This window comes from Watersipora subatra, chromosome 7, assembly GCF_963576615.1.
Source record: "Watersipora subatra chromosome 7, tzWatSuba1.1, whole genome shotgun sequence".
NCBI lineage: Eukaryota > Metazoa > Bryozoa > Gymnolaemata > Cheilostomatida > Watersiporidae > Watersipora > Watersipora subatra.
In genome coordinates, this window is record NC_088714.1 from 16,597,765 (window position 1) to 16,622,026 (window position 24,262).

The 24,262-nt window shown below is 36.3% G+C and overlaps 2 protein-coding genes across 2 annotated transcripts in view; one reads left to right on the forward strand and one right to left on the reverse strand.

The window, feature by feature from the left end:
* Positions 1–1,967: 1,967 nt before the first annotated feature.
* LOC137399376 (transmembrane and coiled-coil domains protein 2-like) lies at positions 1,968–11,330 on the reverse strand. Its single transcript, XM_068085456.1, has 2 exons — positions 11,143–11,330; positions 1,968–3,894 (listed from the first exon to the last, which is right to left on the reverse strand). Exons 1-2 carry the CDS (start codon positions 11,159–11,161, stop codon positions 2,372–2,374), a joined length of 1,542 nt encoding a protein of 513 aa, XP_067941557.1. The 5' UTR covers positions 11,162–11,330; the 3' UTR covers positions 1,968–2,371.
* A 140-nt stretch (positions 11,331–11,470) lies between these two features.
* The window catches only part of LOC137399428 (myosin heavy chain, cardiac muscle isoform-like), a 32,157-nt gene continuing 19,365 nt past the window's right edge, over positions 11,471–24,262 (forward strand). Inside the window, exons 1-6 of the mRNA XM_068085530.1 lie at positions 11,471–11,896; positions 12,024–12,147; positions 12,943–13,045; positions 13,458–13,652; positions 17,045–17,251; positions 22,767–22,858. Of these exons, the coding sequence (XP_067941631.1) occupies positions 11,570–11,896; positions 12,024–12,147; positions 12,943–13,045; positions 13,458–13,652; positions 17,045–17,251; positions 22,767–22,858 (1,048 nt within the window). The 5' untranslated portion in view covers positions 11,471–11,569. The remainder of the gene's footprint in view (positions 11,897–12,023; positions 12,148–12,942; positions 13,046–13,457; positions 13,653–17,044; positions 17,252–22,766; positions 22,859–24,262) is intronic.

Here is a 24,262-nt window from a genome sequence, read left to right on the forward strand (position 1 = left end):
ACGTGGGCCCTCATCATTAAATATAGATTGATTTTTCTATTGTTTTTTTTATTCTGTGATGAAAATACAAACAAATAATTTATTTGTTTTGCGGTATCATTATGTTTCAGTTCTTATTAAAGTATTATCATAGGTTTTTGTTTTTTGGCGTGAGATGAATTATTGTATTTTTATGGTAATATTTGATCTAATGTATGACACTTGTAGCATATGAAACGGGTACAGGAATGGATTGAATTGCTATTATATATAGAGGTTTGACTGGTGTCTAATTTTTTGCAACTATTGTTTGGCATTAACATATATCTTAAGGATGAAGCTTAGACTATATGACACAATGACAAACTGCTATTAAATAAAGAGGCCCTTTACATAGTAGTGCTTAACTAATTTGATAAGGGAATTTGCTTGTTCAGACTGTTATTGCCAAGAGACACAAATACCTAACTAGATTCGCTTGTACTTTTCCTGATGTAATCATAATAAAAAACACAAATCCTGAACCTCAAACACATGTGAATGAATTAGATTAAAATGGATGTGGATTCTCAATTTCTTGCATCACAATGGACAAGGAACAAATTGGGTGTTTACTTGCGAGCTAGGTAAATGCTAGACTGCACTTATTGCGTGTTATCCTGACTATGGTGTGACCATCAACAATTTCGTGTTTAATTTAGCAGCAGTAGCTCATGATCCGTTGCACTAATGCGCTGAATATGGCCTGATCAGCTCATTTTTCAGACAATAGATTATGCCTCGGATCTATTCACTAACTCATGGGCACCTCTATTGTATTCTTAATATCTTTTACAGCTGTACACCCAGACATGTACAATAGTCATTTCTGAGTATTATGCCTTCAAACACTGCCTATTACAACTTACCTATTGATTATCCAATGTTCAAGTTAAAACTTCTATTTTCTAAGTGTAAACATACATGCAAAGTTCTATTTGATTTTGCTTGAGTTTCTTGCAAGCTCTTTTATAGCTGTTGTTCTTAATGGTTGAACCCATACAGCACAGTATTGAAGTGATAGTTTTTTCCATCACGCCACCCTTGTTAGCCCTCCTGAGTTCGAGGTCATTCTAGTCAATTATCTCAGCAACTCCACTGTCAAAAAAACTGTCTACATTCTTGTTAATAAAAACTTGTCTGAGCAAAATGTGATAGATGTTAACTTTATTTACACCGGTGTACTCTGTTTAAAGCAAATCAGACCGTGGGAGAAAACATGCCATGGTAATGTGAAAGTTACACACGCCTTAAAAGAGTCTCTTTGTATAACCTTGTTCCATAATGTAAATTGGCAAGGTGTTGATGTCTGGCATTTGTACTGGTTTTTTGGAGAGTTAGGAATGTAAAGGATGGTGAGGCGGATTTGAGACACGATTCGATACGTGTATTTTAAACAGCTACAATCTAAAAACACATTCAACTCCTCAACATTAAAGGTAATTCATTTAGGTAATTAAAGGTAAGATTTTCAAGTTTGATGTAACAACTTTCTAGTTTTGCTAGAAGACTGTGTATGGAGAACAATATGCAGAAATTCTGGCTAGAATAAATGCTCTACAGTGAGTGCCACTATTAAGGTTTTAGAACTATACACAACACCTTGTCAAGGTGGAGGTGCAATTTGTCAGCTTACTGCACACCAGCACTGTCCTGTCAATTTCAATATCACGATGCTGGCACCCCAGGCACACCCTGATCGATGCTTGGGGCTATTATGTTCTGACACAAGCCGTGATTGATTTAAAACAATGAATATTAGGCTACATTGTAATGCTTATATAACGTGATGTCATTTGTCTACAAATCCCAGCAACTATCAGGTCAAATCGAGTGTAATCAAATGTGTATGGATTATTCACATTCCCTGACCTGTGTCAGCGCTGCCAATTATGTGAGACATTGGATGTGTCCTACAGTGCAGATTTCCTAACATAGCAAAAATGATATGCCAGCTTCAACAGAACTGTATTGCATTCGATTTGGAAAAAATATTCCATATTACCATTCATTGAACTTATCACTAAAACTAAATACATAAAAATAGATTTAACAAGGAACATTCTGGCAAATTCCAGTTTGCTCAAAGGGATTGCAATTTACGCCAAGTGCTAGGCCGAGAGTCAAGCCTATTGCCTTATACGTAGTATTTCTGGATAATCTGGATGACATGCTATGAAGATATGCCATCAATAAAAACTTACTCATAATGACAAAAAAATAAATAACTAAACTAGACTTGCTTAGCAAGCACCTTCGTAATCTATTAATGAGTAGCAGCTCTTTGTACATAGTACAACATGCTCATGAAAACCGAGATGGAGAAATGATATGATAAGCCAAGGTGAAACAACTAGGTGTTTCCTGGTCCTGCAGAACTATCTGGGGGCTTGGGATGGGCTAAACTAGTTACTATTTCCCAATGACTAGATGTTATATAGAAGATAAAGGCAAATACTACCACAAAAATAAACTTCCACTTGGCGTTCAAGAATGGTCCGGTAATGTTAGATATGGTCGAGACAATGACTAGCACGACAGCTAGCAAGGCGAGAACTACGTTAATCAATTTAGTTATGAACATTTTAGCATTGGGATTGTCTACTCCTTCCATATTTATTAGTTGCTGATGCTGATTCTGATGTTCCATTTTTGCTATTTTCGTGTTAGCGTTATCTAGAGCATCGTGCAAGTCTCTCGTACGTTCCTCTAACTGATAGTCCATTTTCTCTTCCATGTTAGACAGTTCCTGCTTGAGGTTGCTTAGTTCATTCTGTGTTAACTCTACGAAGTCATTCAGGTGCTCCTCAAGTCTGTCATACTTGTCAGCCATGCGCTCTTCCTCTACGCAAAGGCGAAGGCTGCTCATCTCATCAGCGAGCTCCTCCATCTGAGATCTTGCCGCATCCAACTCGCGAACCATACGATCGAGATTGTTTGCGTTGACATTTAGTTTCTGCATAATAGGCTCGAAAGCCTGTGTGTTGAGGGTCTGCATGACGCTTGGAGATGCAGATGAAGCGTGAGGACTTTCCCTTACAGCTTGGTAGCTGCCATCTGAGAGTGAGGGAGAAGCCTCTACGGCCATGTCATTCTCGGAAGCTGCCTTAGAACCACTTACTGTCAACTTGAAGTTAGCGGGGAGAGTAGTGCTGCCCGTCTGACTAATAGGGCTGTCAGTCTTCGCTCTCGCTGGTAGACTATTGCTTTCATTTATAGCTAACGGAGCAACATTGGGTATGGTAGTCAAATTGTCTATACTTCCGCTCTTGCTTTTTCCTGAAACGCTTCCTGACGAATGATCTTTTGGTTTAGAAACGAGAGCATCAGTCGCTGTGCGAATGTTACCAACGACAGACCCACCAAACTCTTTCAAGCCTAGCCCAACATCTTTTAGCACTTCCTTAGCGGCCCTGTGTGATGAAGCGCCATGCTGTTCCAGCTTCTTGAGCTCATTGTTGTAGCGTTCCAGCCGCTTTTGAAGACTAGCAATCTTTTGCGCTGATACAGAATTATTTTTCTCAAAAACTATTTTTACATTTTTGTTTTTGGCTTCATCGCTGCCAGCTTTGCTGGAAAGGTCTAAATATTCCTCCACATGTTCTTCTTTGATACGCTGTTCCCGCTGTATGTCCATTTTTATCTTATCTACTTTATGTTTTAGTGCTTCCTGCGCTTCTTTCGTTCGAGATGGATTAGCGGGACTACTTCGGTAGGTGTCCAGCACATCATGTGCGGCATCTGTTGAGCCACCGTGTTCCGAGTCAGCGTAGTCAGAGTTTCCATCCTCTGTTTCTATGTAACCTTTGCTATCAGCAGGCTTTTTTCCAGGAATAGGGCTCCGTTTGCTCCGCCCGAACTCAAATTTTCTCATATCTAAAACGCGTATAATAAATGTAACCACGCAACAGATGAAAATTCCAACACCTTGACAACTCGATAAACTAGGCCAGCAACTCCTGACATATGGGCTGCTAGTAATTGGAAATAAGTGGCTAACAGGATTAGCAAAGCTAGCGAGAAAGAAAGTACACTTAATCTCTACCCAGAAATGTCCACAGCTGTCACAGAAGCCACAGCTCATGTGACACACATGAGCGATTGTTACACAAGATTAAAAATGAGATCATGACAGCAAGCTTTTTCCACTAACAAAGACGAATGGACCATTTTTCACAGCTAAACCACTGCGGGTACGGATTATACTGACGTATGCTCATTAATAACAAGAACTTCATGAAAGAAAGCGTGCAGGCAAGTTTTCTACACTGAGATTTGGTAGTATATTTTGTAGCCAAGTTACTTATGCGCACTTGAATGCAAGTTTGCTGGCAGTTCATCTACTTCATCAATAATTTTCAACGAGCAATTTGTTTACTTTTCCACCAGCCATTGGAACTCATCAAAAGAACAGGAAATAACAATATAAATTCCATTTTCCACATGAACATTTCCTTGTAGAAATTAGTTTATTAATGAGCTCAAGTACCAAAGGTTGTAAATCTGATAAATGGGAAGTCTAACCACCATTCACAATTTGCCACTAGTAAGGCAACAGTAACGGATTGCATAAACCCCACGGTTGCACCCCATTGCACCACACGGTTTGCTGCCATCATTTGGATTCATAGTTTAACTGAAGGTATGAAATTTTTTGTGAACATACTTACAGAACAAATACTCCATCCTAATCAAGATCATGTTTATCATGTATCAAGTGGCGCTAGTATTTCGCTTTACGAAAAAAGAACTGACCGAACATTAACTAGTTCAAGTGTTGAAATAACAGTTTAACAAACAGCCTAAAGTGAACGATGGAATTTTATTCAAATCTAAAACGCAACAAGGTTTTATAGAGATCTCAGTGGACAGAGATAGATCGGGCATTCAGATTTTTCCGTTGAAGATGAACAAAGCGTAACTCACCTTTACAATATATAATCGATTATATCTACTGTGTTATTGTTAAATGCAACACTAAACAACTCTGCAAGCTTTCAAATAAATTCTTTCAAAAATCTTGTCGAGTGTGCAGCCATTTGTATATATGATGTACAATCCATGATATCAAATGATATATATCGTATATGACATACAGTATATTTCTATATCATTATATATATTATATAATCATGGATCATATGATATATATACACCATTTGATATATGATGTACCCCATATATCACGCACAACTAAGGCGATATATGCTACTTGCCCGAAGCCCTACACAGCAATAGACATTCCTGATTCAACCTATCCTAGTGCTATAGCTTTAGCACTAATCCAATTATTCTCACTCATTGAGGGTGCAACTGAATGCCTCGGTGCAATTGAATGCCTCGTTTTGGACACTCGCTAAGTAGTAATCTGTCAGTGGCAAGCAATCATCAATGTTGCTGACATTCTAGCATGTTAGATCATCCCATGCCATGTGGTTTGTTTATGAATGCAAATATCAGCACTCCCACCAAATAAACAAAAGCATTCATCGCCTGTCAGTGTCTACCAGGCAGCGTGAGTGGCGTCTTAAATAGATGCCAAAATACTTATGGAAGAATTTACTAAGACATTAGAAAATGCACGGACATTATCTGTTAGCTGTTATCATTAGGAGGCAAGCCCAATGAGGAACTCGGGAACAGCTGCCAGTGCAAATTGTAATAATGAAGATGCTGATATGCTATTCGCCAAAATTCTTGTCACAACGTCTGAAAGAGATACAGTGCTCGTTCTCTGTTCCGGGTTATTTGTTATAAATTAAAGTGAAAATGAAACCAGAAACAGATCGGTGATAAAATCATAGTCTTAACTACTAAATACACTAAAGTTACTGTAAGTAACTATAGTTACTGTAAGTGACTATAGTTACTAAGGTTAACACACTATTTTGTTGCGAATTTTAATATGTACAGTATGTATACAGAATTTTATTGATTTTTAGCAGAGATTTTGCATTAGATTATTGCTATAAGTTTCTATACCCCTCTATATGAGATTTTTGCCTAACGATGCCGACACTGCAAAGAATTATAACTGTATGTTGAAGGTGCCCTGTATTCACTTCAGAAGATTGAAAAATTAGGAAAACTTGGCGATAGGTTCCGCCTATCAAGCTCCTTACTTATGCCAACTGTGTCTATTAATATCGCATAGCAAAAAAATGACAAGGATAAAAAACATCGTATTCCACATCATAAGGCGAAAAAAATCATATAACCGACACATAGTAGCTGAGAGAGGGGTTTTCTATTTAAAAAGCTACGACAGCACTAAACATAATGCTGTCGTAGTTTTTCAAATTAAATGACATATAGCCTACTAGCAGTGACTCAATTTAATTTACGTTAAGAGCAAATAATGCATTAACCATCTGGTTGAGAAACAAATACAGCTATCATGGAATCTTCTGGCATCTTCAATAGAATAAACAAAGCAAAACATTTATGTACGGCATTACAAATTTTATACAAGCATTAAGACAATTTCTTTGCAAGTCTAGAATGAAGACAGAAGACTGTACAATTGTACTAATCGTATTAAACAGACAGCATTTCTGGTTGTTGAGGAAACAAGTAGTCTACTAGGACTACTAATATACTAGGATTTTGTGAGACTCACTTTGTACAGAATATAATATATAAACTGCATCCCAACCCAGATGGCTTTTAGCCATAAAGCATAATTCATCATTCGTGTACAATATGTTTTAAATTTTATGTACGGATGTATGCAATTTTATATTTTAAATGTACTCGTAAAATTAATCTAAAAGTTGCCCTTGATTTCGCTTTGCTTGGTATAATCTGTTAGTTTGATTACCCAGTTGTACTGTAGTGGTGTTGCTTGCCCATGACTAACAAAACAAAGTATCGATTCATGGTTTACCTTCGTCCTGACCTAACCTTCATACCCTCTGATGATGGTAACAACAAAAACAAACATGGTTGACCAAAGTCAAGCAATCACAGTAAAACTAAAACCTCACATCATGTTATTGCAATACTACATCATACAAAGAGAAATATCACGTATTACGATGATGGGACTCCCAAGACCAAATGCAGCATTGGAGAAATGGTCAAAGATGGGACAGCATAGGCCTCATGCAAACTCATGTCTATACACCATTTGAAAACACTACTTTTTCACCTATTCTACCTTTCTTCAGTTTGCCTTGTTCAATTGTTCAAAATTGGATTAAAACTATCACGCATGCATGAACAGTTCAGGAGTTTCTTACGGAACAGACGCGTTAACATGACTCACACGCTAGGTGTTGGTTGTCTCAAAAAGCCATGAGTATCACCACTGTTATTTATACATGTTCCTAATGAAAATGCCCAAAATTGGGTATGTAGGGTTACAAAATATGATAAATTCTTTTGAATAAATATCAGTTTTTTTATTCAGCTCGATTTTTTCGTTAGTTATGATTTTTCCAATAGATAAGATTTTTTCGGTCATTTTTGTTTATGCAAATTGTCTGCGTATTGTATTGCACATTAGAATCCTGGTTAACCCACTTGTTAGTGTTAGTAATTGTCACGCTTTAATTTGACAAAATAACATAATTCTCGCATTCAACATCCATATAAAATTACAATGTGCACACTATATTTAAGTTAGTGAACTAGAGCTACTAGCAGCTTCACATTCAGTATAATAAAGTAAATGATGCAGTTGATCATGCGAAATATAAACACAGTGTGCCGGTGTTTCAGTAGGCTACCTAGCCAGTTTTTGAATGAACGAAACCAAAGGAGCAGAATACTCTTTCAATGTTTGAACTTGAGCTGATTATCTATCAGTAAAGAGTTTGATGTCATTGTGTCATTTATTAAACAGAGTAGCCAAGAAAAACTCAGTTATAATGGCTACTTCCCAACTAGTCCTGCTTTGAGGTTTACTAAATAAACTCATAGGTACTAACTTCAAAGGGCCTTCTGTAACTTTGTATTACACATGCAATCGATTATATCTTCATCACACTAGCAAATTCACGGAGAAAGACCCTTTAGAGATTTGCCAGACACGCATCAAAACAAAATTTTCAAAAATATTAATTTTTGCAAAATCCTGAAAAAGCAAAAAAATTGATTTTTTCCAGAAAAAACCAACTTTTTAAATAATGATTTAAATCATTAAATGTTTTCATGCCAACCCGGTGAACAAAGTGTGTGGGGTTAAGGGAAATAACACAAGAGATGTATAAGTTGCCAGAGAACAAAAAGTGCCCATTATTGACTGTGCAACTCTCTATGAGATATATTTGTACAGGTATACAAAACTAAAAATGCCCATGAAATTCATCATGAAATTATCCGTTAGATCAAGCAAGGTTTACAATCGATATTATCTAGGCCATCCAGAAGTTGTATTCCCATACATGCTTACAGGGTTCAGTACAACTGCCTATTCATAGCACAAATCAATGCTTCACCTATAACAAGGAGTTTAATACAAAATTCACTTGAGTAAATATCATTTCAATGACTTGTATTTTAGAATTTCCAACTGTTGTTCCCACCAGAATTCAGAGTTACATTGCACAAAAGGCGAGCAACCGCTGTTATGGCAAAAGATACAGCTGCAAAATTTACCCAGGAAGGACAAATTTCGGGCGCATTTGCGATACCTACTTATATGAACAATAGTCGGTGATAAACAGTCTTTTACTAATAATACTATGCTTTTAGACGGTAAAAGTTGGCCAGCTGAATTATAGGAGAAATTGTCTCGCTAAAACATCGCTATAAATATTTCAAATGTCTGCAATTTTTAACTGACTTTTTAATTTAGTAAATATGTGATAGCAGTATCAATAAAATACTGCTTGGCGAGTTCACATTGGTATAGTAGGCTTGACTAAGTCAAACAATATTTTGTATTGTACAACGTGTTCACATATACCAAAACTCACATATCAACAGTTTCTTATCAATATTGCATTCAAACGGATGGAGTGAGAACTGAGAACTAGGATTTAGGACACTAAATTGGAATTGCCACAGTTCTTCTAACAAGCTTATGCTGTTTCAGTGAATAGCATGCTTAAACAGTAAGCTGACTAACAGGGGTAAACAGGTGAATAGGAAGGACAGCACTCAGGTCATGATGGCTAATTACAAACCACTTAGGCCTATGAGTAGACTTGTTTACATCTTAGAGGTATAATGAAAAACCATCAGACTCCTTTATCCAGCAACATTTAATTAGAAAAAATTGATGATCTATAATTACAGAAATAGTTACTCGGTCGCGAGGTTCACAGTATCAGTTGTAAAGCAGACATTTTCCTATATTGAAACGTATATAACCGCTAAAACGTGCAACGGCTTTCTCAATGATCAACAGCATAAAACATGAAGTTCGCAGTGCTTGTATAAACGGTAAACATAACTTGCAGCTAGTTGTAAACAAATATGTAGAGATAAACCACATTCAAGTTTAGCTGTTATTTCATTATGCAAGACCAATAAGCATGGGAATCCATAACCCATAAAGTATCTGAAAGCAATTTTGAATAATAACCACAATTGACAAAAACTGTTGGATAACAGCATTGGTATAAAACATTTAATAAAAAGGGGGAGAATACATAACAAAAGAAAAATCAAGCATATTTCAAGCAATTATGCATCAACGATTGATTAATCAACTAGTTGAGAAGTCTCCTTTGACAAAGAATAAAGATTTGGCGAAAGCACTGTAGAAATGTAGCTTGTTGTTTCAATGTATAAACATGAATCATGATAGTTCATGATTTACAAAAGCGTGTGCGAGTATACATATGGTGACATCTTGCATTTCAAGAAAGGGATAAGTGGAATTGATGCCGTATCGAAAACCTTGCCATCAGATCAGATCAGATTGTTCTTACTAAGAGCCTCTAAAGGCAAAAAGACGTGAAAACTCAGTTTCAAGAACCTTTTTTGTTTATTTTTTACTTATTTATTTATTTTTTTATTCTTTATTATATATTTATTTATTGACATATATACATGTACAAATCTCTCCGGTTAAATAAAAAAAACTAAACATCTGCACACTCGACATCCCCTCGAAGATCCCTAGTTGTTTTTGGCCAAAAGGAGTGAAAATATTGCTCTGATTTTATAGATGGCGTGTACAATTCCCTATTTTGTCTTGTATCGTGCGGGTTATTGGGAAGAGTAAAAGTGTTTTGAATAACACCAGAACTCAACACTTTGCAATATAGTTTTACTCGGGCATCTTTTCTACGTTCTTGTAACGATTTTATGTTAGTGCTTTTCCTTAATTGTGAAAAGCTTACTGGTGATCTTATGCGGTAAACAAATTTCAGACATTTATTTTAGATTTTCTTGATATCTTTTTTTAAATGTGGGTCCCACACCTGGCAAGCATATTCAAGGCCTGATCGTATCAGAGTCTTGTATGCCACTAATCTTGTCTTAGTGTCAGCTGTTTTAAGAACTCCATGTAACATTCCTACTAGTCTGTTAGCTTTTGATGTAATTTTATCTATATGTTTTTTCCCATTTTAATTTACTACTCAGCTCAACTCCTAAATATGGATTAGAGTCAACATTTGTTAACTTTACATTATGTAAATAGTAGTTTTGCTGAGATTTCAGTTCACCGATGGAAAGAACTGAACACTTTGAAGGATTAAAAGAAAGTTGCCAGATGCAGGACCACTCCTCATTGCCATGCCTACATTAAGGTCAGAAATTTTTTTAGCATAGCAAATGTGATTTGACATTGTGCAACTCTACTTCCTATGCCCTTTTACTAGTGCAGAAACGAAAAGAAAATACGGTGAATTAGTTTTAGTGCAAACTGAACAGCTAAAAATGCTTGATCCACTTGTCACTCGGAATAAGTTAGAAACAGGGGTCGCGGTGGGTCTAGTCTACACACACTGTGCGAGACATAATTTAAACCGTCTTATCGCGTGGCCGTGCTAGTGAGAGCGAGGCTTTTAGTACGATAGGTGCCAATATTACAAGCTAAAGCTTAATGCAGTCTATGATTTCATAGTTTGCACATTAGGCAAGACAAACTCACTTTTTCTAGAATATCAATGTTGAACACTTTCTAGTTACTTCCTGCCTATTAACAACTGGTATTTAAAGACTGACCTGTAATACTTTTGACCATAATCAGACTTTATCCAGAAACATGAAGGTCCATCTTTACATTGCACGGCTTGCAGGCTATCAATGATAAAATGGTTAGGCGAGAATCTTAAAATAATAGATAAATAATGTATCTGACTCCAATCCGTTTACTAAAACATCTGGAGTCCAAATGTTCATATAGTTTTAACAACTTTTTAAGCGGAAATGACCCTTTGCGTTCTAGCCAATAATAAGGAGTTTTGTCAATTTTTGTATAAATCTTTTAATTCGCTGAGTCTTATCCAACCATCGACCGAACTTGGTAGATCCGCCATTATCCCGCCATTCGTAGTTTACCGAGTGCTATGGCTACAAACAAAAATCAACCTATATCATCAATTCGAACGGTATAGTTTATTATTAAAAAAATCGTAATTGTGTTATCACAATGGCCAACTACAGCGACGATGACGATTTTGAAAACTTTTCAGAAGAAGAATTTGACGAGTTGTTAAAGACTGGCAATACTGATCCTATAGCCGTGAATGTCACGTCCAAAAGTAATGGCAGCATTTCTCAACAATCTTTCAATGAAAATGAATTTATGGACGAGTTCGGCAACCGTAACGACGACGTTAACTTGCTGATGGATGACTCTGAAAATGAATTAGAGTTGCATGGAAGAGGGGAAAGGATGAAACTTTCTAGAAAACCCCCTGAGGTTCTGTTAAGACAATATCAACATCAAATACCTAATTCTATAGAAGCTGGAAACGTTAGTATAGCATTATCTACCTTATCATTAGTTTCTGTGTAGCACCAAATCAAGCATGCATTTTTCATTCCCAATTCTATTGATGGATGGTGTCAGATCGAATAAGTGTGATTTTCATTATTTTTAGTATCAACTGGCTATAGAAGATCTCGTTCGCTGTACTGCTCTTTCGAGGATTGTGTATGGGGATTTACATTGGAAGTTTGCAAAATCGGAAGCAGATTTAGCCCATGCCTATTTGAGACACCGATGTAAGTAATTAATTTCTACCGTTTTGTAGTTAGCAAATGTTTTGAAAGTCAACTATATACATGTACTTACTTTGAAATAGGAAAAATTCTGTTATACACATTTACATAGACACTGCATTTTTATTGCGGGTAGATTTCAGTTTGATTGTCTATACTTTACTTACATAAATTTTAAATGTTCTTTAACATAAAAATTTATTTATACTTTCTGAATTATTAAAAGCTTCAAGACACTGATATATCAAACTTTTAGATAACGTTTAAGCGGTATAACCCAACATCTACAGTTTAACTGCAAGCAGGTTAATTATACCATGAATAGGTTGGTCAATTTCAATACAATGCATTTCTTTTGGCTAGCAACTTCTACATTTTAGATCACCAATAGTCAAAAATAGACAAATTACACCAACAATTGTTTCTGCATTGGTTCATTGGATTATGCGAACTAGTTAGCAATTGTTTATTCTATTTTAACCAGTTTAATGAAGCCAAACTTTATCATTTACTGAACCTTTTTCTATGCAGCCTATCAAGTTGGATGTAGGCCAAGTTTATTTGTATTCAAAATCACTCTCTTTAACAGTTGATTTTTGTCATCACTTCAAAATACATCGACCTGCAAACCATTTTTTACTTTGAGATATTTTCATTATATATACCTTTGCTTAAACTTGCACAGATCTTGACTCAACTATATTAGCAAAAGATTTTTATTGCTACTATCTACATATAATGTCACGCCTAGATAAAATGGCAATTGCATAATCTAGTTTCCAAATCTGTATGCTGCAGCGATGGCCCCACAGGCTCAGCAGCATGCGGAGGAGGCGAGAAATATCATGCTGAGGGTTGTTCAGACTGGTGAGGCTCAAGAAGACAGAAAACATATTTATCGGTTTGTCTTCAAATTTATCTTTATCTCATTGATGTTCTATGATTAGATACATCTATGATTAGATACATCTATGATTAGATACACGCCATCAGTGAATGACTGGCATCGAGTCCTTTGGGCAATGTATATTTACTATTTTACTTGTTTGAATTTTTGATCATTCAAATATTTTTTACTAACTCATAAAGTTTATTAACTTTCATCAAGTATTTGCATCAGGGTGTTTTTATATTAAACTCTTTACAATCGCAATCTACTGATTGAGATATAAAACCTCATCATATCGTAGGGCTAGTCAGTGAAATTTACGGGAATTTTTTTTGTAAATGAATGGTTTATTTTGTTTGTCCTTGCTCTCCAACTGCGTAGTCCAATGTGACTTACTCGCGCAGCAAATGATTTATCCTTATAGAACACTGCTCTCAGTCTATGTGACACTAGGAGAAGCCTACAACATCCAGCAGAAGTTTACAGATGCGGAGCTCTGCTATCAAAAAGCGGAAAAGATTCTTACAGAGCAAAACAAATTGCAACAAAAAGCTCAGACCAATGATGAGCTGGAGGAAAATAATGAGCTTAAGTGTGACCTTCGGGTTGCGCAAGGAAAGTAAGTCAGCCGTTAACAAGAATGCTGTTACTAGATACTATTTATACTATGATTTAATTTATAATTGTGTGGCAAATGACAAAAAACTGTTGTACTTATTCGAGTCCCTGATTACAGCATTCTATTTGCTGTCAGGATCAGTAGTAAATTATGTGTGTATATCTCAGCGCTTTCTGTTAACCAGATTTGTTGGAACACACTAATTGCGCTTTTCGTTAAATTACGTTAAAATGGAATGATGATAGATGAAGACAACAAAGGCTTTTGAACAGCCAGGTGGAGAAAATGTGCAAAGTCAAAGAGAAAATCTATTAAACATTGCCAATCATTCGGTTTTCCCTAGGTAGCATAAGCTATTTAAAAACACTGATTATGCTTTACCTGTCAAAGCAAAATGATATTCAAAACCTGTTCCTATTTTACCTTTGAAATTGAAATTGCATCATAGAAATTAGAACATGGTCTCCCTCAAAGCTCTGTTTATACTCCACCTGATAGAACAAGGTCTCTCTCAAAGCTCTGTTTATACTCCAGCTAATAGAACATGGGCTCCCTCAAAGCTGTGTTTATACTCCACCTGACAGAACAAGGTCTCTCAAAGCTATGTTCACACTCCACCTGATAGAACATGGTCTCTTTCAAAGCTCTGTTTATACTCCACCTGATAGAACATGGTCTCTCTCAAAGCTCTGTTCATGCTCCATCTGATAGAACAAGGTCTCTCTCAAAGCTCGGTTCATACTCCATCTGATAGAACAAGGTCTCTTTCAAAGCTCTGTTCATACTCCATCTGATAGAACATGGCCACTCTCAAAGCTCTGTTTATACTCCACCTGATAGAACAAGGTCTCTCTCAAAGCTCTGTTAATACTTCACCTGATAGAACATGGTCACCCTCAAAGCTCTGTTCATACTCCACTTGATAGAACATGGTCTCTCTCAAAGCTCTGTTCATACTCTACCTGATAGAACATGATCTCTCTCAAAGCTATGTTCATACTCCATCTGATAGAACATGGTCACCCTCAAAGCTTTGTTTATACTCCACCTGATAGAACATGGTCACTCTCAAAGCTCTGTTCATACTCCACCTGATAGAACATGGTCACTCTCAAAGCTCTGTTCATACTCCACCTGATAGAACATGGTCACACTCAAAGCTCTGTTCATTCTCCACCTGATAGAACATGGTCACCTTCAAAGCTCTGTTCATACTCCACCTGATAGAACGTGGTCTCTCTCAAAGCTCGGTTCGTACTCCACCTGATAGAACATGGCCACTCTCAACGCTCTGTTTATACTCTACTTGATAGAACATAGTCACCCTCAAAGCTCTGTTCATAGTCCACCTGATAGAACATGGTCACTCTCAAAGCTTTTTTCATAGTTCACCGGATAGACCAAGACTACTCACTGACATTTTCATTAAAAAAAGTTTGGTGCTATTTCGAATACGTAACAGTCATCTCTTTAATATGAAGTAATGCTTTACCAAAAATAACCCCGCGCCATTAAAACAATGATTCACAATTTGTTTGGCAATGGTCAGAATTGGAATTTGCTACTGTCATAGCACAAAAGTACTTTCTTTCTGAAGTTTGTTTTCAACTAGGCTCATGGTTTTGTTACGATTCCTCCTACATCTACGGACACTTCTGAAGCACCCTTTTGCAAGCAAATCTATACGGTTAGAGTTCATCTGGCTCAAACCATTCATAATTGCAGACAAAATTGCAACACATTGAGTTCATGGCAACATATTTTTCTGTGATTCAACTAGAACATGCATGAAAGCATTTTTGATTAATTGGTGCCATACGTCAGATGGCGTCATATGATTTGTCTGCGCGTTGTTCTAAGTATTACGGTGTCTCAATAATAGGTATTGCTGTCTTTCAAAGTTATCCGTTCTTTTCTGTTTTCTTTATGATGTGGCGCTAAGTTCTCTAGCCTAAGTCCTCTAGCATAGTCTAGAATTTAGTAGTTTTGTTCATTGAAATCTTTGAAGACAAATTTTTGACATTAACTTATTTTGTAAATGGAATATTGAACATGTCTGTTAATGTATGGCTATTTACTGTTAAAGTGTGTTGACAGTCTGATGGAAGAGTTAACTGCAAAGCCAACGCAGCAGCAAAATTTTTACAATTTTAATATTTTTTGGTTATGCAAAGATAGAGAACCCTGCTTTAGGAGACAAAAGTTTTGTCATTGACAGGTTTTGAACTCAGATCCTTACTGGTACCATTGTCCTTGTAGCAAGGAATGTTGCATCAGGCTGGCCAGTGCAACTTTATAGAATCGGATAAGTGTTAGCTTATTAACCATGTAGAAAATTTGTCATCAATGTGTCAACTCAAATTTCACCAGTAACTAGCCCCATAACTTGAGCGCAGATTGCCTCGCCCAGCTAGCTAGATCAATCAGTCATCAAAATACGGAACTTGTGGCCAACTGTTCCTTTTCTGAACCAATAGATGTTGAAATATTGTATTAATCATTTAAAGCAATTTTTATAGTTGTTAAAGTCTACTACCGTTATTAACCTGAGATTTGCAAAGAAAGTTTCCTTAGCAAGTTCAGGGGTCTTGTTAAAAATTATCTATAAATTTTGCAATTTGTTCGTGGTCGTATTGAGCAATCAGCTGTTATCTGCTTTCAGGGGCTTAGCGCAACTCTCTCCACCCGCATTTTATGCAACATTTTGTGATGCAACAATATTGCGTGAATAATGATTTGTAGCAAAATGAATCAAAATTTTGCTGTTGATACTTGAAGCAACTCTGTCTAAACCACTCTGGCAAACAGAGTTATTTAAGTTGACAGTTTTCTTTGATTCATGTCGATGTCGTCTGAACAACCTGGGTTTTTTGATCAAAAATTGGCAGTTTAACTTCACTTCTATTGTGGTTGTGATTGTCTTCAAAAATACTCCTATACCATCACAACTCGACTGAGATCTTCTGGTGATAATTAAAAAATCGGAATTCATCATCTACGCTTATATTCATGTAATGTCAAATATTGAGGTACGGTACCATTCAAGAGATGTCATTTTTTATGAAGGAATTTGCATAACTGCTGATATTACATTGCAAGGCCATTGATAAAACCTGCTCAGTCTTTTGCAAAATTCAAAATTATCTAGAAACCATGACCTAGTGCAGGGGTTACCTCAATTATTTAATAGTCTAGATTAAATTCCATGATAGTTTTTATCTACACATTGTTCTTAGTTTGAGGAATTTATTTCCACAGATGCGAATAAAGTAATGCTATTATTATATTAGCACTAGCTGTACTGCCTAGCATTGCCCGGATAATGAAACGGTCCTTGGACAGAAAATTGACTTGTGAATCTCTTGATGCTCATACCAGCACATCTTACACAGGCTAGCGGCTAATCAAAACAAGGCTGCCTCTGCTATTGCGCACTTTGAAGATGCCATGGCGCTGATCCAGGCAGAGTATGGAGATGACTCTCTCAAGTTGATACCCCTCTATCAGATGGTAGGGCGAGTTGAGCAGAGCAGAGAAGGGGCTAACCATCTCAAGAGTATAGACGCTTACCTCCAAGCTCATTCTATAGCCAATGCTAAGTATGTAGCTATCTGTACCCTTATTGAGTTATGCTCACATGCTAGTAGCATGCTAACAGTGTGATAGTGTGCATAAAATATAGTTGCCGATCGTTTCTAAGCCAATAGAAGAAGAGGTTGATAGCAGGTAGCACCAGCATCCTTTGAGAGAGTATGAATATTAAGCAATGACCACATCTAAAATGAGCATAAAACGGCTATGTGCTATAATTCATTATTTTATGAATGTTCATTCTTTTTTAAGAGAATTCACTGCAATTAAAGTGGTTGAAAGAACTTTGACATTTACAGTTTTTTTATTTTTTATGTTATATTAATACCTTTGATGGTTTGGCTGTGTTACCCAATTTGTACCCAGCAGACGTTATCTAAGACGGGATTTGCAGACAGACCCCCAGGGGTTTCACTCTCTTTTATTTACCCCAAGGGCTCGACGAAAAAAAGCATGTTTTAGGGGTGTTTTTGGTGGCCTGACACTCTAGAGTGTTTTTATAAACAAGGGTATGTTTTTAGCTTGATACATGAATACACCTTTCCACACAGTGGAATGTGGTATTCATGAGCAAAAAATGCGCAATTAGTCGGTGGGGATGAGGTGATGAGGCATAGTTTTTTATTAATGTGTAAGTCAGTCGAAAGGGTACATTTTATAACGTCTCAAACTAACTCTTGGGGATGAATAGAAGAGAGTGAACCTCCTGGGATAGACCACAGACAGACATGCACTCTGTCATAAGCAAACTATTGAGCCGCTTTTGGCTAATACGGAGTTGCCTTCTCACGGCTGTTTGACAAACTCTTGGATTACGAAGATAGCATTGCGCGACGTTTGTTTTGCTTCGCGTCTAGGTGAAACTTTCAAACTCCGACAATCCGTATTTGACATTCATTCGTTGTAGGAGTGCGCGTGTAATACACGCAATCTGTTGTACATTCGTTATTTTTAGAACTAAATCGTTCTATGGTGTCTTATTTTGTGTGATTTTTGTATATTTTGTGTACTACTCATTACTAATGCGCCCATTGAATGTTATCGTTCCACTTCAAGAAATTGGCTAGCGGAGCCGGTACCGTACATGTATTTGAATAAGCACATTTTTATTATTTTGTTTTGATCGAGTTTAGGGCTAATGTATTTTCTATGGTTACCTCCCTTTTTAAATCACGATATTTATGGTGTCTTCATTGTAGATGATAGAAGTAAATGTAGCGAGTTTATTTACTGCGTACACATCGGTTTCCATAAATTTGCTCGTACTTTTCATTTAATTTACCGCTTTATCAATTAATTTTACACACTGATGGCTTATTTAGCCACGAGTCTAAAATTTTAGCTGTTTGTTAATTGCTGTCAAAACTTAGACTTTAGTGCCAAACCCAACTACGACACCCTTTCCCATCAACTCTTAAACACGATCTGTTTCTACAACTGAAAAATCAAAAATTTTTGCGTGTGTTATTATCCTCAATATCATGAAAGTTTTGTGGCCTAAAACTTGCTTAACTGACATTTTTGTAGATTAAATTTTCCTTTCATGACTAGTAGTCTCTTTTTGTATCTATCCATACTTTGGCTTCATATATTTTTAACCTTTAATCCGTATCTTTATGGTTGTCCCTACTTTTGTGCCTATCCTTATTGTTGACTTGTATTATCTGCAACCTTTTGCTACTGCTTTCCTGATTACCATACTTCTTATAACCTGTTGCGGCTACTCACTTGCTTACTGCTGTTACTTTCATGGCTACCATTGTGCCATCATACTCGCTACTGTTATACAAACACTCACTACTGTCTCCACTAAAAGAAAGCAGAATGTTGTTTTCATACGCCCTCGTATATATAAACTTAGGGAATTCAAAAGCTAAGAGGTCTACGGTAGGCCTATCCTGTAGGTCTGTTTTAGAGGTGTGGCCATCCAAAGCCGATCTGGTGGTCTTAGCCCAACTTCCTACAACATAGTTGGATGTGTTAAAAATGTCTGCATATACAACAGATAAAATGTCCTCTGTTGTAGCTTATATTTTAATGCCTAACCTTGCTGTTTTAGGATGCATGAACTGGTCATCTCTTAGCCCTTACATATACAATTGTAGGAAAGTCTTCCAGCTATACTATTTGCGCTTTACCTTTATCTAAAAAAATGTTTTCACTACTTTGATCTCTATACATTACTATCACTTGGACACCCTTCGAAGAACACTTATTTCTAGAATCATATTCTCTGTAACTGTTTCTTCTAGACTATCACCTGTCACCTCTTTTCTCAGCAACCCTAACTATCTTAGTTTTAATTTTATTCTCATTACTTCCTGTTTCTAAAGTTCTATCCGAAATACCATTTTATGGGCCTCCAAAGTCTCAATTAAAGGTTGACTTGCCACAAAATTCACATTACAGTTATTTGATATCAAAAGATTCACCATGTCTTACTCTGTAGTGTTGTAGGTGCCAAATATGTGGGAATGTGATCATAAGCTTTTAAAAGCTAAAAAACGAACAGTTAATCGCAGCCACACGAGACCACCGTAGTTTGGATTCTCTTTCCAAAGAGGCTCAAATGTGACGTAGCTGTGTTAGATGGTTTCTGTTTACACTTTCATGCAACCTTATTCGTCGAAATATTTTCACAAATACACTTCACGCATTCAATAAAACCATGTCTATTGTTCTTACGCGTCTGTTTTATCGTCATTGTAAATGCTGTCACTTTTAGCAGTGATATCTTATAACTTGCCGTAAAAATTCATTTAATTTTTTAACCTTACTTCGAAGAAGCACATATCTTTGTCTGATAATCATGACGAGCCTGTTGGTCACCTGTGATAATCGAAAAGTGCTGCAAAAATTATTTGCGAAATATTGAGTCACATGATCAGATTACGACTTGCCGATTAGACCTAACCGAAACAAAACTGTAAAGTAGCGAGCATCTATATTTGATACGGGGTCTTCAGTAAAACCCGAAGTGTTTGTCATAAACTAGTGCTACGATAAGTTTTATATTGAGCTTTATTGGCCTTTCAATTCACGTGAGAACATCCGTGACAAGACAATAACCAAATTTCATGACAACGTCAGAGAAATAAAGAGATTCCAATCTACGGCGGCTTTTCGTTTTTGAGCTTTAAGAGCTTGTAATCACTTTTCCACACATTTGGCACCTACAACACAACAGAGTAAGACATGGTGAATCTTTTGATACCAAATAACTGTAATGTGAATTTTGTTGCAAATCAACCTTTAATGTTTTACAGATCAAATTTACATTTGTCATCAGCGCTTTGTATACTTCTCTAACCGCTAACCGATTAATAGTCACATTTAAAGGAAACGTTACTTTTTTAACACCATTAGTAACTCCGAGTCATCTGCTTAATTTTTCAGCCTTTCGTGAGACTTGTCTGTAGTTTTCATGAAATTTTTGTCTAGCAATAAGGATGTTATGCCCTTTTGCGTTCATAGTTTATACATTTCTCATAGTTGGAACTCTTACCATCTTAATTAAACTCGGCACCTCTGAGCACTTCTCTATCATTGAGTCCAATAGCCTTTAATAATAGTACTGACTTAGCTCTAGCCTGCGTGATATGACATCTGCTACCACCTCCATTTTATAACCTCTTTTGTTTACTGCATTTTCAACACATAGTTTGTCCTTTCAAAAAGCCTTCTCAAAAATCCTTTTTCTCAAAAATTCTCAATCTTCAGGTAACCACTCTCCATTCCTTCTCACTGCGCTCAATTGCTTCACCCTCAAAAATTATTCAACACATCTTCCTCTTATTAATTCTTTCCTTTTGTCGCTACAAATTTAGGTATATTGGAAGACCCCGCCTGCACTTCATGACACTGTTCCTGCACTTCACATCTCTTACATCACGCTTTACATCACCTCACACCTGTATACTCTTAAAAAGATACCAACAATCCTTATTCCTTATCAAATTACCAACATTCACACATTTGTTAGTTCATGATTGCAAAAATGTTATTGTTTATGACAAGATACGACTTGTCATATCGTCTGTTAAGTTGAAAAAACATGAAGGCAAGATCTCTGTTCACTTAGTCTGTATTTATATCCTACTTACATACTAATCTCCTTGATGTCCCACAACTTTCATAGATTTATAAAAGCTTTGATATCAAAGTAACTCTTCAGATAGCAAAGTAACTTGAGCTCCAACAACTCTAATCGTACAATAGCGATAAATTATGAGACCTGCTATCATTGTATTGTTTAGCACATGTTATATTTCATGGCTTCGACCCAAAGCACAATCTAACCCAAATAGTCATTAAAGCACATAAATTACATAATTTTTATTATATATTTCAATACATCAGAGTCTTGGCTTTCGAATGAGCCTATATTCAATACACAAAGAATAATAGAACTATGAAAAATAGGGTGTCAAAAGTACGTCCTGCAAAAAAAAACACTTGGTTCAGGTACTCAAAATGTGGCGTCATAATTCTCATTTAGCTTTAGGTCGTCGATCCCTTTCGCTGCCATTGAGGCTGCGTTTTTCTGTGACAATCGGTGCTGTTAAACCCGGAAAGCGCTAATAATAAACTAAGATTCTAGATAATCAACAATACCTGCGATCGTGCTAACGCCAGACCAAAACAAACACATGTTCTGGGTTAATTATTTATGCTTCAATGAATGTACTGTCGTTGATAAAGGTAATGAAATCACATTGATTAAATTATGACCTGCGGTTGCGTGGCCCTAGGACTAAATGTCAATCGCACTTTCGCGAGATCACGCAATGCTTGAAATTAATTAGTCTCAGTCGTGACCCTTAACATCGCATTAAAAATAAGGAGCTAGTGCATAATATCATCGGGAAAATATAATATGGTTCTTGGAGTCTGATGTACTTATCATAGAAATAATATGTACATGGAGAACTAAGGACACTGATTCCTTTGTCGTCATTCGTTCTTTGGAGTTGTCCTATCTCCGCCTGTCATTAGCGTCACTTTCGTAGTTGATAAATAAGCGGTAAGAGCACACAACAACGAGTATGAAAATTGTGACGTCACAATTTTCGAGACTATGCCAGTAAACCTTTTCCTTTGGGGAACTCCTATAAACACCAACCAATGTCTGTCTCACCATGGCAAACAATAGCTCATTCGAAAGCCAAGACTCTGATGTATTGAAATATACAATAAAGAAATTATGTAATTTATGTGCTTTAAGATCGCTAAAAATAAACCTGTGAGTTTTAATGTGGATTCTGACTTTCCATTTGTTGTGGTTACAAGGTGTGTTTTTGCATTCATCGTTTAAAACTCGTGTTTTCATTTTGAGATAGTAAATTGTGCTAGGAGTAGCAGATTTGAATTCATCATATATTTAAAAATCACTCACAACATGCCATGGTTGTTGACTGGGCTACCTGATACCTTTGAATGCCAGCATATTTTATCCAATAATAGTTATTTCTTTGTAGATATATTTCTCTTAGTTCAATTATATGCAAGTGTATTATGTTGCAGTTACAGTGAAGGAACAGAGGAGTTAGCTGAAACGGGTTACCAATTAGCCCTAGCCTACGCTCGGGCTGCCTCTGTAGAGGGGGACGCTGAAAGTGAGTATTCATTGACACGCAATGCCAATCAAACAGTTTTCATTTACTGAAGCTTTTTGTAACTTTTTATTGAAGTTTGGTAGCTTCATTTTAAATTAAAACCGAAGTTTGTGCTTTTGCCTTGACTAATAACAGGCCAGGCTCACTGCTTCTTAAAAAGAAGACAACTCCTGTAGTGCTCTAGTTTGAACAGAACAAAGGAAAGGACAACTCTTAAAGTTTACACTTTTCAAATGATCATAATATTTTGGTATGTATCATGACGTAGGCGAGCAGCTAGTAGTATGATTAACAACCAGGTGCTGCTAATATACAGTAGGCGCTTTTACAACGTAAATAAACTATTCCAGGAAAGTTTTTGTTCTGGGAATTTTAAGTTATACGAACAGTAAAATACAGGTAAATCACCTTATCCATTCCAAAATCTTTTCAAATTAACCCTTTTGGTCATACAAAAAAAACTAGACTTACTTTTTACTTTGCTGGTTGTACTGTAACTGCAGTATTATTGGTTTGTATCGACAACTTTTCTGATTTTTCTAATTACTTTCACTCGTTTTATGGTTCATGGTTGCAGCAATTTTGACAATAAGTTTCGACGCCCATTTACAATGAGTTTTTTTCTAGATCTAAATGTACAATAAAGTAAAACAAAAAAAGATTTTCACTATAACAAGAGCGGTGTATACTTGTACGTCGTCTATCTGTCTTTATGGGTTAAGGCTAGAATAAAAAATAACTTTCGACGATTCTCCAACTCGCGAAATTCAGATTGGTAGACCAATGCTGTAGCCCTTACACCAATCAATCGATTTATTGTATTTATCAGCATATGCACTGCTACTTATTCTGTTTTGTCGACACATCTGATGATCCATCACGGTGAACTAGAATGTCATAGAACTTGTATACGAATGTATATCTCATAGAGATTGCGCTATACGTATGTCGTTTTGTCTCACAAGTGCAGCCAGAAAAAAGAAAGCGACGTTTTGAGGCCAACTACAAAATTATCATTAATTAAATCAAATTTGGGAATTTGCACTGATTTGATATTCTACGTTATATGGAATATTTTACGTAGTACGAAGCAAAAAATTTACATAAATTTTTTATGTAATGCGGAATTTACATTATAGAATTAAAATATTTACGTTGTTCATACTGCTGTTTTATTGTAACAAACTTTCAACAATACTTTCAAAATGGCTAAAACAGCATACTTGTCAGAGATGAATCTTACTTGTACAATTCAAGGGCAGGTTTAATAAGCAGTCATTGATCAGGCAGATGAGTGGTGCCACGTGAAGTTTAAAATTACTGCTCACTTTGCTCATTGATTTCGTGTCTTTTTCATATTCAGCACATAATTTACAAAGATCATAGTAGTGGAATTACTAATCA